Source organism: Pseudophryne corroboree, chromosome 2 (genome assembly GCF_028390025.1).
Source record: "Pseudophryne corroboree isolate aPseCor3 chromosome 2, aPseCor3.hap2, whole genome shotgun sequence".
NCBI classification, from domain to species: Eukaryota; Metazoa; Chordata; class Amphibia; order Anura; family Myobatrachidae; genus Pseudophryne; species Pseudophryne corroboree.
The window spans coordinates 688406773-688424711 of NC_086445.1; the positions used below are offsets into that span (position 1 = coordinate 688406773).

Below are 17939 nucleotides of genomic sequence, written 5' to 3' on the forward strand. Positions count from 1 at the left end.
GTGGTGCTAGGGGGCACCAGCCAAAATTTTGCCTAGGGCATCATATTGGTTAGGGCCGGCTCTGTGCTTGGGTAATTTCCCCCCCCATTCCTAACACTCTGTGTGGAAAGCCTACTTTAGTTGGTTAGGTAAAGCCATCTATATATGCATTACCTATAAAGCTTCCTGTTGCTGGAAATGGGGAACTAGCAAAGCCTTTCCTGCTTTGCTGAATCTACTTTGGTGCGACGAGCCAAGGACGTTACTTTTGTGGTAGTTTTATTTCCTTTCTATACCAACTTTTTTGTTGTAATAGCAAGGTTTCCCAAATTTCATGCCACAGATGCGTCCTCATACATCATTGCTTCAGTCGCAACAACCAGCCCCTCTCAGCATGCCAGGTCCCTTGAGACTCTCCAAAAATGTATATTAGTTGCAATGCAATGCAGCTATGAACGCCCCAGGAGACTGTGCAGATTAAATTGATATGGAGCTTTTTTCCATGCCAAGTTCCGTTGTGCTTTGTAAACATTCACTCACACACAGATACACAAGTGTTGCATATTAAATTAATTGGCACGGTCTCCTGCTGCATCACGTTGTGACTAAGAAGCCTTTTCTGCAAAGAAAAAAAAAAAAGATGTCCGACACTAGCAGAGTAGCACGGGACCTGGCATGCCGTGATGGGCTGTTTGGTGTGACTGCAGAAATGATGTATGAGGAAACCTTGCGCTTTGTGGCATAGTGAGGCTATATGTATGAGGACATGTCTGTACAACTCAGTCATCCCTTTGCATCTCTGAGATAGCTTTAAACAGTTCCTTTTCCTGTGGAGATGGTCACCTTATCCCCATTTACTTGATGGCAAAGAAAAGTGTGTGTGGCACTTGTGCTATGGATAAGCATGCTGAAGGGACAGGCATCCCAAAATCTTTATGCTCACTACATCCGGTGAGTGTCACACTCAGCAACTGATGTTGTACAATCTAAGCAGCAGTTTGACTCTCAGAGGTTCTGGAGTACTGCACATAGTGTTTAATGGATCACTGGTTCCTGGCATGGAATGAACACAGTTGTTACGAGCTGGCACACCAGTGAGCGAGTCCATATTTGCCAACTCTCCTTGAACATCCAGGAGACTCCCGTATAAACAGGTGGCCCACTCAATCACGTAGGCAAGGCTCCAAACACCCCTTTGCGCCATGAAGCCCATTCACACCCTCACTTAGCCATGCCATGCACCTCCAATATGGCTTCCCCTTCTCTGAGGGAGCAGCCAGAAAGTAGGTCTGAGTCACATCTCTTAAGGACTTAACATAGCAGTCAGTGATAATTGATTAACTCATTTATCTGCTCTACCCTCTGAAGTCACTCTTTATATATTCAGCTGCCCATTTGGATCTGGCCTCTTACCACGTTCTGTATGTCTCCATTATCTGTTTATTGAAATGCTGTGTAATGATTTCTGGCCCGATATCTTATTTTATCAACTTTCTGTATGACTGTAGTGTATGGGAACATTGTATGTTATGTTGGGCTTTGCGCCAACACTGCTACACACTGGGTGTTTGTTAATTGCTAGAAATCTGATAGCATGAAATTGGACCAAAGTACAAGCCAAGTGAGCAATACCCTCATATTATTGCTGCTGATGGAATATTGTAATGTTTTGAGAAGAGTCCTTGCAACGGGAGGCATTTGATATGCCGGCTGTCGGGATTCCAGTGCTCAGCATACCGGCGCCGGAATCCCAAAAACTATTCTCCCTCTTGGGGGGTCCACGACCCCCCTGGAGGGAGAATAAATAGCGTGGCGTGCGTAGCGCACCACAGTGCCTGCAAAGAGATCTTTTGCGCTCGCCCCACTGCCGGCATACCGCTGGTCGGGATCCTGTCGCCAGTATGCTGGGCCATGGGATCCCAAGCACTAGCATACTGTAGTAGACCCTCTTGCAACAGGAGTCCTACTTTAGTACATCAGAAACAAGTTATAAATTGTGTATGATAACAGAATTTTGATTGTACTGTAGTAACAACGCTCAACAATCTGCCAGTAATTGTAAAGTAATGTTAAAAGTAAGAAAAATAGGATTTTGGTACTTACCAGGTAAATCCTTTTCTTTGAATCCATAGGGGGCACTGGAGTACTCTTGGGATATGGACGGCTTCCACCGTAAGAAGGCACTGAATAAATTAATTTTTGAGACTACTCCTCCCCTCCATATCCTTGAGCACTTCAGTGTTTTTTACTGAGCCGAACAGGATCGATAGAGAGATTGACAAAAGGAGAATTACCTATAATCTCACGGACAACAATAAAGTTGACACAAAACGTAACAGACAACTAAACAGTTGACACCCTAACTGATTAACCTTTGTTAAATTTAAACCAGTCGTGAAAGTGTGTTACCATAAGAACCACTGAACTTCCTAAAACAGATAAACTGCTCTGGGTGGGCGTCCAGTGCCCCCTATGGATTCAAAGAAAAGGATTTACCTGGTAAGTACCAAAATCCTATTTTCTTTTTCATCCACTAGGGGTCACTGGAGTACTCTTGGGATGTACCAAAGTTTCCTCCGTGGCGGGAGAGCTGTTTGGCACCTGTAACACTAAACGGCCAAAGCTAGATGCTGATGCCGCGAACGTATCAAACTTGTAAAAGCGCACAAACGTGTGCACTGAAGACCAAGTAGCCGCACGGCAAAGCTGTGTCGTAGAAGCCCCACGACTCGCTGCCCATGACGTTCCCACAGAACGTGTGGAATGAGCTGTTACTGATGTAGGTGGCTGTAACCTAGCATGAAGGTAAGCCTGACGTATGGTCAGTTTGATCCATCTGGATAAGGTCTGCTTAGAGGCTGGCCAACCCCTCTCAGCCGCATCATAGAGAACAAACAACGTATCCGTCTTACGAACCGTAGACGTTCGGGATACATAGACGCGTAATGCGCGAACCACATCCAACGTTTCAGCATTCTCTGTTAATACCGGAACTACTATTGGTTGATTGATGTGAAAAGACGACACTACCTTTGGTAGAAAAGCGGGATTCGTCCGAAGTTCCGCTCGGTCATCATGAAAAACTAAATACGGTGACTTGCACGACAAGGCACCCAGATCTGAAACACGCCTAGCCGAAGCTAAGGCTAAAAGAAAAATCGTTTTCCAAGTGAGAAATTTAATATCCACTTGTTGTAAGGGTTCAAAGTAATCGGACTGTAAGAAATCTAAAACCAGATTCAAGTCCCATGGTGCTGTAGGTGGAATGAAAGGAGGCTGTATCCTCATTACACCCTGTAGAAACGTATGTATTGACGGCAACGAGGCCAATTTCCTTTGAAAGTAAATTGACAACGCAGATACCTGCACCTTTAGTGTGGAAAGACGTAGTCCTCCATCTAACCCCATCTGTAAAAATAACAAAAGACGGGATAAATTAAAAGATGATGTCGGAAACTTCCGAGCTTCACACCAACCTATATAAGTACGCCAGATTCTGTAATAATGAGCTGCCGTAACCGGCTTCCTAGCTCGTACCATGGTTGGTATAACAGACTCCGGAATGCCCTCTCTTCTCAAGATGGCCTTTTCAACAGCCACCCCGTCAAACGCAGCCGCGCTAAATCGGGGTAAAGGAACGGACCTTGTTGTAACAGGTCCGGACGTAGTGGGAGTGGCCACGGATCGTCTGCGAGTAAACCGAGGAGATCCGAGAACCAAGTTCTCCGAGGCCAATGAGGCGCTATTAGTATGACTGTGACGGACCCTCTCTTGATCCGTTTTAGCAACAGCGGGAGCAGCGGAAACGGTGGAAACAGATACACGAGGCTGTACGGCCACGCGGCTGTGAGAGCATCCACCGCCACTGCCCTTGGATCTCTTGTTCTGGACACATATCGTGACACCTGATGATTGTGGCGGGATGCCATCAGATCCACCTGAGGGTAACCCCACCTCTGGATCAACATCTGAAACACTTCTGGATTTAATGCCCACTCTCCTGGATGAAAATCCCGACGACTGAGAAAATCTGCCTCCCAGTTGTCCACTCCCGGAATGAACACTGCCGACAATATCACCTGGTGATATTCGGCCCATCTGAGGATCCGAGCTACTTCCCGCATTGCCATGCGGCTTCTCGTTCCTCCTTGTTTGTTTATGTATGCGACTGCCGTCGCATTGTCTGACTGCACCTGAACAGTCTGAAAACGAAACATGTACACTGCTTGTCTTAGAGCATTGTAAATCGCCCTGAGTTCCAGAACATTTATGGATAGCGATCTTTCGTGATCTGCCCAGAGGCCCTGGAGCCGATAACTCTGAACTACAGCTCCCCAACCTCTGAGACTTGCGTCTGTTGACAGAATTATCCAATTCACGACGCCGAATCGTCTCCCTGCAGATAGATTGTGTATTTTTAACCACCAGAGAAGAGACACCCTGACTTGTGGCGACAATCTCACCCTGTGGTGCATCTGCAGATGTGATCCCGACCATTGCGCTAACACCTCCAGTTGAAACGGACGTGAGTGAAATCTTCCGAACTGAAGTGCTTCGAAAGCCGCCACCATTGTGCCTAAAAGGCGAATGCACAAATGTACTGAGACTGTGCGTGGCTTGAGCACTAATTGCACCAGATGACGAATGACCTGTACTTTCTGTTGTGGCAGGTAAACCTTTTGATTTACTGTATCGAGAATCATCCCTAGGAATTGAAGTCGTTGACACGGAATTAGATGTGATTTCTTTAAACTGACTATCCAACCGTGCTGAACTAGTACATTGTACGTTAGCAAAGCATGCTGGAGAAGCAATTGTTGAGACGGAGCCTTTATGAGTAGATCGTCCAAATACGGAACAATTATTACTCCTAGGGACCTGAGATGAGCTATCATCACGGACATTACCTTGGTGAATACCCGAGGCGCTGATGAGAGGCCAAACGGCAGAGCCTGAAACTGGTAATGGTCTCGCCTTATTGCAAACCTTAAGAAACTCTGGTGAGGTGGCCAAATCGGAATGTGTAAGTACGCATCTTTGAGATCCAGTGCAATCATGAATTCCTGTGGCTCTAACCCTGCAATTACTGACCTGAGAGATTCCATCTTGAATCTGTGGTAAGTGACGTAATGATTGAGACCTTTTAGGTTCAATATTGGCCTGACTGAGCCATCTGGTTTTGGTACCAGAAACAGACTGGAATAATAACCCTGCCCCTGTTCCTGCACGGGGACCGGAATTACAACTGCAGCATTCAGCAGAGACTGAATGGCAACCTGCAGAACTGCTTTCTTGTCGTCCGACACAGGCAGTCCTGTCGTGAAAAATCTTCCTGTCGGAAGATAATCGAACTCTATTTTGTAACCCTCTAATACTAAATTGCGGATCCACCCATCTGTGGACGTCTCCGAGATGGGCTGGGAGCCCGTCATGCCACTGGTTTGTTAGTGGTCTTAGTGTCTTGACGACGTGCATTGGATTGTCGGGCACTACGTCCCCGACCTCTTCTACCAGGCGTGACTGCTCCTGTGCCCTGCCCACGAAAGGGCTGAGTTCTAAAGGATTTGAACGCCAGACCAGAATATTTCCGTTTAGGTATAGTTGTAGGCGATGGAAGAAACACAGACTTTCCTCCAGTAGCCTCAGAAATCCATTTGTCCAATTCAGGACCGAAAAGCTTCTCGCCATCATAAGGCAATGCCTCTATACCTTTTTTAACCTCCGTCTCCGCCTGCCAAGAACGCAGCCAAAGTGCTCGTCGAACTATGACTAGCGATGAGGACAGGCGAGAAGTAAGCTGACAGACGTCAGTAGAAGCTGTACATAGATATTCAGCAGCTTCCCAGATTTGATCCGCGAGAAGTATAAGATGGTCATCTTGCAGAGCCGACTTGAGCTCTTTTATCCATACCATTAATGCTTTAGTAACCCAAATGCCAACCAACCCAGGTCTCAGCAGCACTCCAGCTGCTGTATACATGGACCTTAGCATAGCCTCTATTTTACGATCTGCAGGGTCTTTAAGCGTAGTAGCAGTTGGTACTGGTATGGTTAACTTCCTTGTAAGTTTAGATACGGATGAATCCACCGATGGTGGGTTCTCCCATGTAGCTGTCATGGACTCTGGAAACGGGTAACTCGATTTAAATCTACGAGGTATAGAAAACCGTTTATCCGGATTCTTCCGTGTTTCCAGTAACATTTTATTAAGAGATTCCGAAATAGGGAAACACATCGGAGATCTCTGTCGTTTAGTAAAGACTACCTCATCATTCGTCAGGGGCTCCTCAGTTTCCGTAAACTCCAGCGACTGACGTACTGCTCTGATGAGATTATCAATACCTGGGCTGTCAAAATCGTCACTATCTGACTGTTGGTCTATTTCGCCCTCCTCATACTCATGTTCAGTGAGGTCTAGTATCCCAGAGACTGGAAAATTATTAGGAAAAGGAAACTTATCTTTTCCACTCAAGGTGGACCTCTGACCAGATTGAGACTCCCCTGGTAACTCAAATGGTCTCATTTTAAACTCAGATCTTGCCGCCTCTCTTTCTTCACGAGAGGCGGCCAGCTCTGATTGTAAACCAACTAATACATCTGCAAGTAAAGCCCATGGAGGGTCCAGAGATGCTGGCTTTACTTCTGTGGAAATCGTATTTGTGGCTGTATTAACAACACATGCTGTACATGTGGTGGATCCATCAGGCAACACACTCTTACAGACATAGACATGAAAAATGTTTCTTAGATTTTGCTGGTGTCTTACTCATTATAAAGACAGACAATACAAACTACACACAGACAGTCTGCACGACTCAGTAATAACACCAAAGTTCCTTGTATATATCAGGCAAGTGCAGTGCCTGCCAGCAATAAGAAAACTGACCCCCAAATTCCCCTAGTACCACTCTTAAGCCGAGATGTAATATAGGAATCCTGGAACAGACAGGAGAACATTAAACATGTTAAGTACCAAGTTTTTCTACAAAGCTTGACACTGCCAATACTGCTAATGTCTCCCCCCACCCCCACGACCTCCGTGTACAGCACCGGGTCGGGGCCTGCGGAACTTTGCATAGGGCCGTGTGAGCGGCCTGTACCTGTATGCCAAGGCAGCGGGGAACTCCTCGGCTGCTGCGGGCGGTCAGCGGGAGCAGAGAGCGTACTGCATAGAGCCGTGGAGCGGCCTATGCACACGCGCTCCCGGCCCGCCACACACAGCATAGAGTGGAGTGGCCTCCTGTGTAGCCAGGCAGCGGGGAACATATCGGCTGCTGCGGCGCAGGGAGCAGCGGTCTGCTAGGTAACTTAAGATGCTGGGAGCGGCGGAGAGTGAGAGCGCGCTGCATAGAGCCGTGAAGCGGCCTATGCACACGCGCTCCGGGCAGCGGTCGTTAGTGAGTGAAACATGCCCAATACAATCCCCAACAGTGGGGCGGCAGCATAAGCTGACCGCCCCTACCCAACATACCTGGACCGTAACAAAAGTCTATGACGGGGCTTCTCATCCAAGCTCCGTCCAGCTTTTTGCAGGCAGCCTGCAGGTGGAGTGAGGGAGCTCTTTACAGAGAGGTCCGACACTCACGGCTGTTCTCAGCCGCTTCCACTGTTCCTGACCCACGCCTGTTAGAAGGGGGGAAAGGACGTGGAAATCCTTGAAAGGAAAAAAAAAAACTTAGAAAAAATTCCAATACTTTGTGGACGAGCTCCACTATGCCTTCTAACTGTGTCGAGCACAGAAAAAACACTGGAGTGCTCGAGGATATGGAGGGGAGGAGTAGTCTCAAAAATTAATTTATTCAGTGCCTTCTTCCGGTGGAAGCCGTCCATATCCCAAGAGTACTCCAGTGACCCCTAGTGGATGAAAAAGAAATATTAACAGAACTAAAAGGAGGTTAAAAAAACAAAACACAATTTTGTCATGGACCTCCAATGTTTAGAATACATTTCCCTAAGATTACCATGAATGGACTATTTCCTATAGCCCACTTTGTATCTTTCCCCCCAGAATGTGTGAGGATGACTACAATAAAGTGTTTTTTGTTTTGTTTTTGGTCACAACAATTTAGACCAGAAACTATTCTCAAGTTATTTTGAGAGAGATGTTGCAAATTCTGTAAATGCATGTAGGAATTATACTGTATTTTATAGAGCAATAACTTACTATTCACAACAAATCCTAATAAAATAACGGCTGCACGTGGAGAACTTTAAAATCATACACATACAAAAACTACGTTTAATAAAAGTTTTATTAACAGGAAAAGGTTAGTGTAGTTTGAGTCTTAAAACAAAGTATTTTAGCCATTATTGCCTTGAACCATCCCAAATGAAAATAAAATAAAATAAAATGCTCAAAAATCTAAGAACTAAATAAAAATGCCATTGAAAAAAAAAAGGAAAAAAGTTTTTCACAGTACCACTTTGGCAATTAAACTTGCAGATAACCTTTGGCCTTCAGGTTAATATTTAAATTATTTTATGATTAACAGAAATCCTCTAAACTTATTTCACCTCTTACAACATGACAAAATCAGAAAACTATATGTCGGAAGATCATTTTATCTTTACAAAAATTTGGGGTTTTATCTGAAGAACAGTATATCTGTACACAGATTGGGTTTTTATTCCCCTCCCCCTCTTTATATATTTACATTGGTATAAGAAAGAATTTTGCATTGTCCAGGCAATAAACAGCAATCTGTGGATCCAGCATTGTACATGAGGCAGTAAATTAAATAAAGCTATATTGTTAAAATGAGATACAATTATTGGAACAACAAAAGGATAAACAATGGATAAAAGTTTCAAATATACAGTGACTGAGACCTTTTTTTTTTTAACCCTTTTTGCGCCTAATGAAGGTTATGATTCGTAATATTACATAAGTATCAGAACAAAATATACATTATCTTGAATCTCTTAATTATCCATTAAATGTTTCCAATGATAGACAGAGCTCATTTTGTTTTTTAAAGCAGCATCTTTGATTACGTACATCAATAGACACATAAAAAATAAGAAAAAGATTTATTGGTTAAAATATATTTAAAGCTAGATCATGTTTATGAATTAGCAAGGTCCATTTGGTTGGAAACTCAGGAAGGAATAAAAACTGTTTTTGGTTTAGTGGAAACATTGCTATAATGAAGTCTTAATGGGTTGTGCAATTTCATCACTAAAATAATCCATTTGCAAATTTTTTCAAAAAGTGCTGTGGGAACACTACAGCCTAATTTTCAGTAAGTCTAAAGGCATATAGTGTATAGTTCCTACATAAGAGGAGCAAACTGCTGTTTATTCCTTTAGAATACCAAGCTTTTTTAATGCTTCTTTCCGATGCTCCTCTGTAGACCCTTTTGGAGTAATCTTAACACTTGTAACAGGAGCAGATGAGCGAGACGGTCTGGAAAAGAAAGATCGCTTCTCAGTAGTGTCTGCCTCTACTACAGAAGGCTCTAGGCTGGCAAAGTCTTTTCCTGTGCCAAGGGATGCTGGTCTTGGTCTGCTGTTTCTCAGAAAGTTTCCAGAAAAAATTGGTTTCTTGAAAAAAGAGCTACCTCCTTTTTGATTCTCCTTTTCAGTGCTTGAAATGGACCCGCTAAGGCCCACTCCAGAACGTTCCAGTGTGTTTGACTTTATGTTTATTTGTTTAAGACCAGGCACTGAACTCTGATGAAAACGCAAGTATGGTTCAGTCAATGGTTCAAAGTGAGTGCTGTGTCTGTTGCTCTTATCAACAGCCACTTTGTCTCTTCCATCTCTTAGGATGACTGCAGGACTATCTTGAGCAACAGATACTTCTTTTGGCCGAGGGAAACTAAAGGTTTTACCAGGGCTGGTACTAATGATGTTGACATTCTCCAAGGAACCCACTTTTTCCTGAGATTTCTCAAAGTTAGGCAAGTGATCTGATGTTTTCAATGTTATGGGATTAATTTCCGTAACTGTAATTCCTTTCCCCAATTGGCTTGCTTTCACACTTGTAGATTTTACACCAGCATCAGGTTTTTGATACTTGAAAGCAACAGCTGATCCAGAAAATGCTTCTTTAGGTGCATCACCAAGTTTTTCACTCACGTCATCTGCTTTTGACTGAGGGACAGGCTTTACAAGTGAGGAGTTTCTATTAACATCAGAGTTTATTTGCTTGGGAGAGTCATCAACAACCATATGGACTTCATTTAAAGGCTGGGTAGGTCGAATAACCACTTCGTTCTCTTCTTGAGCACTAGTCTTCACACTTGGTCTATTCCTGATAATAATCCCACTTTTTATATTGGGTAAAGGATTTTCATCAACATGAGTGTCCTTTTGAACTAACAAGGCTGTTCCACTCACGGGTTCATCTAATTTCATGTTTAATCTGTTGTTCGTATGCCCTTCATTTTTTCTTAAATCTTGTGGTTTGTGAACTACAATAGTAGGATGTGCAGGAAGAGACCCTTCTTTTTGGCTTTGGTCACTTGCACACTGTGCTAAAGATATGTCTGTTTTTGAGGACCTGATGGAACTATTTTCCTTTGGACTTGATTTATCCTCCAAGCCTAATTTCTGTAGTGCCTCATGTCTAGCTTGCTCTTGTTCTTTAGAATGGGGAACCTTAATTATAGTTTCACTTGCTTTGTCCAATCTTTCATGTGCCGAGAATGTTCTTGGCCTTTTCTGTGGATCTAGATTGGAAAATGAACCCCCACTTGTTTTAATAATTATGTGTGGTGGCAGTGCACGTGGCTTTGGTGCTGTTGGTGGGCCCTGTTTAAACTGTGAATCTACAGGTTTATCTACAATTTGATTAAGAGTCTGTAAAGAGCCACTATTTGGGGATGAGACTCTTGGGAACAGGGACGGTGTTGATGATTTTGTATTAAGTGGCCTTAATATAGGTGGTGCTTCTTTATGTTCAGAAATTTTAGCAGATTTTAGTAGTGCTCTGTCAAATCGGACTTCACGTGCATCTGTTGGATCAGTAACAGAACGCCTTTTGTCTATAATTTGGGGGTCTCTGAAAGGCTCAGGTGGTGGTAAAATGAGAAAATCTGATATAACCGATTCCCCTGCATGCTGTTGGTTAATGGAGGACAAGCTCTTGGGTTTCCCATGCCATGGCTTTGCCAGGTCATTACTAGAATCTGTTAGTTTGTGGACCATAGGAGGTTTTGGGACTTCATCTCGAGAAGCTTGGACTATTCTTGGGAAACTGTGATACCCCTGTGGAATTCTGTTTGAATCAATAATCAAATTGGTCCATTCCTCTGATTTAGAAAGTGTTGAACTATTTGGTTGTGTTTTATCATTGCCTATAATGAAAAATAAAAATAAAAAAGCAGCTTGATTAGTATTTTAAGCTCCCTTAATCTTAAAACTATGTCATGGCTAACCATACAACATAAACACTCATTTTCAGCATGATCACACCAGTAAAAATCAGATTATATTTTATATATATATATATATATATATATATATATATATATATATCCAACAGAAAAGAAGGCACTCAGAGACTGTTTCAAAGCGATAAAGAAAGACATCTGTATTTAAGATGTTATGACATCTAACGTTTTCGGAGCGGTTGCCCCGTCCTCAGGATAACATCTACAGGATGGGGCAACCGCTCCGAAAACGTTAGATGTCATAACATCTTAAATACAGATGTCTTTCTTTATCGCTTTGAAACAGTCTCTGAGTGCCTTCTTTTCTGTTGGATATTTACTTCTCTGAGTGGCACCTGAGCAGTTGGGACATTGTAAAGTGAGTGCCGGCATACTGTGGATGGGTATATATATATATATATATATATATATATATATATATATATATATATATATGATCCAGGGCATGCGCAGCATCCTTGATGGCTCACACTGCAGCTGGTAGTATGAGAAATCCTTAGCTTAGCCATAGAGGACACACCAGATATAGGCAAGTATGCAGCCATGGGAAAATACCAGTCCATTTAACCCAAAGAAAGCTACCATCTCTTTACTACCCAAAGATAGGAGTAGTTATCTTATATATACTTTTATCCAATATGCCTCTAGTCTCTTAATACCAGGGGCACCATATATCAATAAAACATAACCCCTTTAGCGAGTGCTAATGTCCTACTTTCAGTATTCATTAAACAATGGTAAACTAAGTTTACAACCGTTTGCCCCTGTGCTCTCACCATCTACAGATGGCGAAAACGATGCGTTCCCCATTGCCAGCATCCAAGCCTTATAGGCATTGCCGGGTCTCCAAAGGATGATTGAGTCATACACATGCGCAGACAGAATGTCACACATGCGCATGACTCTGCATACCATCACTGGCAGCATTAGGCTACCAGCAGGAGAGCTGAGGATATCACTGAGGGGACAGACAGCGCTGGACCTCACCGGAGAGGTAAGTAATGCTGAATACCAGCTGCATTATCGTTTGTATCACAATGATACTAAACGAAGTATGCCACTGGTGTTATTTTTCATTAATAAATGGGGCCCTAAGTGTGTTTTCTCAATGTCTATTGTATCTTATTTGTAAGATTTTTTGCATATCAGGGGAGATGCATCAAATCTTCTTAAGGGTGGACAAGTGAACAAGTTGCCTATAGCAACCAATCAACTTCTAGCTAGCATTTGCAAGTATATTAATATAACATATTTAAAGCATTGCTTCCCTGCATCTCAGCTGGCTCTCATGGGAGAGAATATAAGATAACAAGTGTGAAAGTGCAGCACTAATATAGTTCACTTTCACATCAGCCATCTTGTAATCAAACAGTGCTGCCTCTTCCCTGGGAACCAGCTGAGATGGGAGAAGACCACAGCAGTAACTACCACCCAACAAGTAAGTATCCTATGTCCAGAGAGGGAGGAATGTGGATAGTCTAGATGGGGTGATGGGAAACCTGTGCCTTGGAATGGAGTGAGAAGGAGGAGGTGTCACACATTCCTTCATTTGAGCTTTGCGCACTCCCAACTATTCCTCTGGTCTACTCTTAACAAGCTTTGACACATCTCCCCCACTGTCTGAAACCAATGACTGGGTTGTTTGCAAAAATTACATCATCTTCAAATTAATTTCATGTCATTTTGTTGTGCCCTATTTTCTGCTTTAAAAAAAAGAAATTCTAGTTCTACCACCTGGTTAACAATAAGTAAATAATAAAATCCAACTAGTTGTAGCCAGCTATTCCCATCAGAAGTTGCAAACTTTTCCAAATTCACAAATGCCACCATCTTATTATTTACTTTATCACTTATCAATATAGCGCCAGCATATTCTATTGCACAGCAGTAATGGAGACACAGTAATAAAACAAGACTGGGTAATATCAGACAGAGGTAAAAGGGCAGAAACAATGACATTACACATTTAATCATATTTCCAAAAATGTACACTGGGGCACCCAATCTGGAAAGTTGGGGTATTAATGAAGCATGCATTCACAAGTTCCCTTTACTGTACATTTGTTCCTAGCACCTGATGTTCTTAACATCACAGGACAAACTGTTAGAGGAAGGGAGGTTCCGTATGCAAGGATTGAATCACATATTTGGGTGTTTACTCACATACATAGGATATATTTAGATGGTTCATAGCTCTGCTATTAATTACATGATGTTCTTTGACGGTCTGTCTTACATAAGACACACAGTGGAGGAGAGTTTAGGAATGCTCACATGGATTATTAAATTAGGTCTATAATAAGACTGCCACACCTCTTATGACGCTCCTGTATAATAAACATTAATTAACCAAATGCTTATCTCAATTTAGGAAATATACCTCACCCATTATCAAAAAAAGTCTGCAGTCAAAACCAAAAATAAGACTCCTTAAACCAGAGAGATAACTATATAGTTTGGTAAAACCGAGGCGCAAGGGACAGGGCATGCAAAGCTTGGTAGTCTGGTACCACTATAGGAATTTGTGGCCAACTACCATCATCTGTGATGGTGGTATAGAAAGTTAATATATAAGCTACTAATGACTTACTAATCCTTTCTAAATAGTAGGATTCCTGTTCCAATTAAAATCTAATTCACTATTCACTTGTTCAGATGTGGATTCCAAAAATAGTATGAATTTAAGGGGTAATTCAGACTTGATTGTAGCAGCAAATTTGTTAGCAGTTGGGCAAAACCATGTGCACTGCAGGTGTGGGGCAGATATAACATGTGCAGAGAGAGTTAGAATTGGATGGCTTATTTTGTTTCTGTGCAGGGTAAATACTGTCTGCTTTATTTTTACACTGCAGTTTAGATTTCAGTTTGTACACACCCCACCCAAATCTAATCTGTCTGCACGTTATATCTGCTGCCCCCCCTTTCCCCTCTTCAGTGCACATGGTTTTGCCCAACACCTAACAAATCTGCTGCTACGATCAGGTCTGAATTACCCCCATAGCCTGGAGAGGATGAGTTTCTGCTGTGAAAAGTAACATCTTGTCTAGAATAATTGTATCTTTTTCAAACCATCCCAATAAGACTATCCCCCCACCACCACCAAAAATTTTTAAAAATAAAGCCATTCACCTAGTGTAGTAGCAGGGCCGGCTCTACCATTAGGCAGCTTTAGGCAGATGCCTAGGGGCACCGGTTCTTGGAGGGTGCCACTAAAATTCATCTAGCAAAAAACTGAATGATGTCTCTGTATGCAGCCTCCTCCCATTACATTGCGCTGGCTGCTGCTGCGGGTCTAATCAGGTGCTGCCGCCGCTATCAGGCTGTACTACATAGTGTCTCAGCGCTTCCACCGTGATGACATGTGTAACATCAAGTCACGTGAAGGCACATGGGAGGCGGATGTAACTAAGGCTCCCGAACGGGTACCCCCATGGTCGCTCTTCATAGCCCTGATGCACCTACTCCAGGCCCCTGGATCTCGGATCTCCAGCAGTAAGCAGCACCTAACTACATGTCTACACCCAGCAGTGTCGCTGTGATGCTGCTGCCACTTGTAAGAGACACCATGACAGTATATTTGGAGGAAGGGGTCAGTAATGAATTTACAGATGGGGGGATGGAACACAAAAAATGTCATACAAATATATGTATGCGTGTATATATACACATACAATTAAAGGGATGTAGTTGGCATCCCAGCAGACAGGATGCCGGTGTTCAGAATACCATCACACTTCAAAAAGTCACTTGAGTGTTGTCCCTTTTCTCTGTATATGTATAATGATGCAATTCACCCCAGCCCACCTAGTGGCCACCTGCATCTCCTCTCTGGTGGTGGTGGTGGTGGTGGTGATGGGGGTTGCAGGTTAGGGGGCGCTAGGCTGAAGCTTTGCCTAGGGTGCAGAGATACCTTGCACCTGCCCTGTGTAGTAGATCCACTGGTCCAACCTGAAAACAGGGTAGGTTTGTACTCAGAGCTCACCGAAGTGGTGTGGGTGTTTGATGTGGATTTGTGGGTTATTGGTCCTGGAGGGACCCTGCGGCAACAAATGCTTGAGTCGTCTGGGTATATAATGAGTGTGTGGAAAATTATCAAGAGTGTCTGAAACTGCATAAAAGCCAATTTTATTGCTTTTGACCAATCACTCACAAAAATCCACCAAATACTCACACCACACAGGTGAGTGAGGATTACAAACCTACACTGTTCTATATTGTATTTCCACAAGACCGGATATCTTGAATACCCAGAAGCTCCCAACAACCTAGGCAGGTAAACCCGAGTCCTAATCGCACCCTCCCAGAACCATTCCAACCGCAGAGTCAACAATTTCAGTTATAAAGACTGCCACCCAATTCTCATTTTTAAACCTTAGTGTTCCCCTGTCAGCTCAGTCTGACCTCAGTCATTATTAGCTTTTCCCTCTCTCTCCATTTGATCTTGCAGCAATAAATTATAATCCTTAATGACTTTAACTTTGGTTGTTTTGATAGGTTTTCCATTTTTGTAAAGGCTATGGCATAAATAAAACATCAAATTTAATAGGATGTTTTTTTGTCCCTCATTTCCACTCTACAGTATACTTAAGTGATTAGTATCATTGCAGCCCTTCATCCATAATTTGGCATTGGACAGCGGGTTGAACAAGGCTACAACAACACAAATTACCACAAGGAGTTTGGTGGACTCGGTAGGCTATTCTGTTCTCTCAAGACTTCAGAAGAACTTCTCAAAATTCAGGAGTCTTGCATACATTTAGTGAAAGTAAACAACTATGCATTGCTTCAATATGTACAAGAAAAATATTTTTACCATTCCACTGACAATATATTACATTCTCTTGGACCCTCATCACTTCTGAGCATGTTTGCCTCTCTGGTGCTTTCATCTAGCTCTTTGCTAGCATTACAAATAGACACAAAAGACTCCTTATGAATCTATACTGGTGGGTGGATCTAAGATTTTGGACTTGAAGGACTTAAATGACCTATGCATGCCACAAGAACCTTCAATTTTCAGTAGGTCCGAATGAAAGAAGGTCTATAGATTATTTAGGACAATTGTATTATAAAACAACAAAAATAAATTTGTAACTCAGGTAAATATTGGATCCAATATTTGCTACACATGCTTACCATTGGCAGGTGGAATCCTCATTGGTTCGGACGCAGAAATGTTGGCAGTTTTTTCTGTTTCCAATTCATCGTTGGATAGGCCACTGTCATTCTCATTATCTAGCGAATCAATTGTTTCTTCAAGAAACATTAAGCATTCTCGTTCCTCAGCTGAAAGGTGATCATAGCCATCTCCACTCTGTAAAAAAGGCAGTAATATAAACAAGATAATTGTAAGAACATTCTTTTCACAGTAGTCCTCTCGACACTCAATAATGACTTGCACCATTTTTTATGAGCCTCATATTTCACAGCATTCTTCCTGCTTGTTTCAGGTTCTCTCCTTACAGGATGACCCTGTCCCTGCCCCATTCAGCACTATTCGCACATACACTTTCACTCAAATGGACAGTTTTCTGCTTCCACAAAGTCAGCAAGCTCAAATCCAGAGAATGTGTCTTGCTGTTTCTCTCACCACTAAATCAAGTGAAACATCAACAAATTTTAGTAGACAAGACATACAAATACCATGGCAATAAGGAATATTTTTTTCTTGGAAATATATAAAGTAAGCAGTAAAAAGTAATTGCTTATGCAATTAGTAGGAACCTGGCCATCCGGCTGCACATGTGTAGTCCGAAAGAGTTGTAATGGTTGTATCGCGAAAAACTCAAGCCCACCAAAGAGGAATCACAAGATTCCTCTGTGACAGAGCTGCTCCATCTGAGGATGATGTTCCCTATGAAAAGAAGTTCCAAAGGCAAGATTTGCAGCGCTTATTATAAACTGATCCTATAGAAGACAATGTGAATGGCTCCTGTGAGGGCTGCCGAACATACCAGTGTACCTAACTTAAATCCAAAGTTGATACAAAATTAATAGTAGCTTCCACATCTTCAGATCCTTACATTTTTCATTTCTAAATTTTTAATACATTTTAACATCAGAAATATTATCTCATGACCATGTCTATATCTTCAGGAAGGGATCCGGTCAGGATCCCGGCAGGCGGAATACCAATGCTGTAATCCAGATCAGAATACAGATGCTGGGATCCTGACATGGATCGCAATGTTAGCTCCAGAATCCCAAACAAATGTCTGCCGGATCTGCAGCAAGGTAAGCCACAGAAGAGGGGGGGGGGTTGGGTTTGGCACCAATGGGGAGGGTTAGGGTAAGGAGGGTTTGGGAGGTTAGGGATTAGGGGTACCATACTTACCTAGCAGGTGTCAGGATCCTGAGCGTCGGGATGCCGCAGTCGGTATTCATGCTACCGGCATTCCAATCACCGGGATCCCGATACCGTCCCCTACAGGAACCATTAAAAGCCACTTATTCGTATTTTGTATGGCTAAAAAGAGATATTATAGTATTCTTTCCTATAAATCACATACTTTTATTGCAACTTTTCACATTTGAACTCACAGATATTAGCATACATACTTGCTG

At 42.7% G+C, this 17939-nt stretch overlaps 1 protein-coding gene across 4 annotated transcripts in view; it reads right to left on the reverse strand.

The window, feature by feature from the left end:
- Positions 1 to 8213: 8213 nt before the first annotated feature.
- Positions 8214 to 17939, reverse strand: part of C2H1orf116 (chromosome 2 C1orf116 homolog) — a 60815-nt gene continuing 51089 nt past the window's right edge. For all 4 annotated transcript variants that reach the window (XM_063955183.1, XM_063955182.1, XM_063955184.1 and 1 more), the window contains 2 exons: positions 16512 to 16689; positions 8214 to 11279 (listed from right to left, as the gene is read on the reverse strand). In XM_063955183.1, the coding sequence (XP_063811253.1) occupies positions 9277 to 11279; positions 16512 to 16689 (2181 nt within the window). In that variant the 3' untranslated portion in view covers positions 8214 to 9276. The remainder of the gene's footprint in view (positions 11280 to 16511; positions 16690 to 17939) is intronic.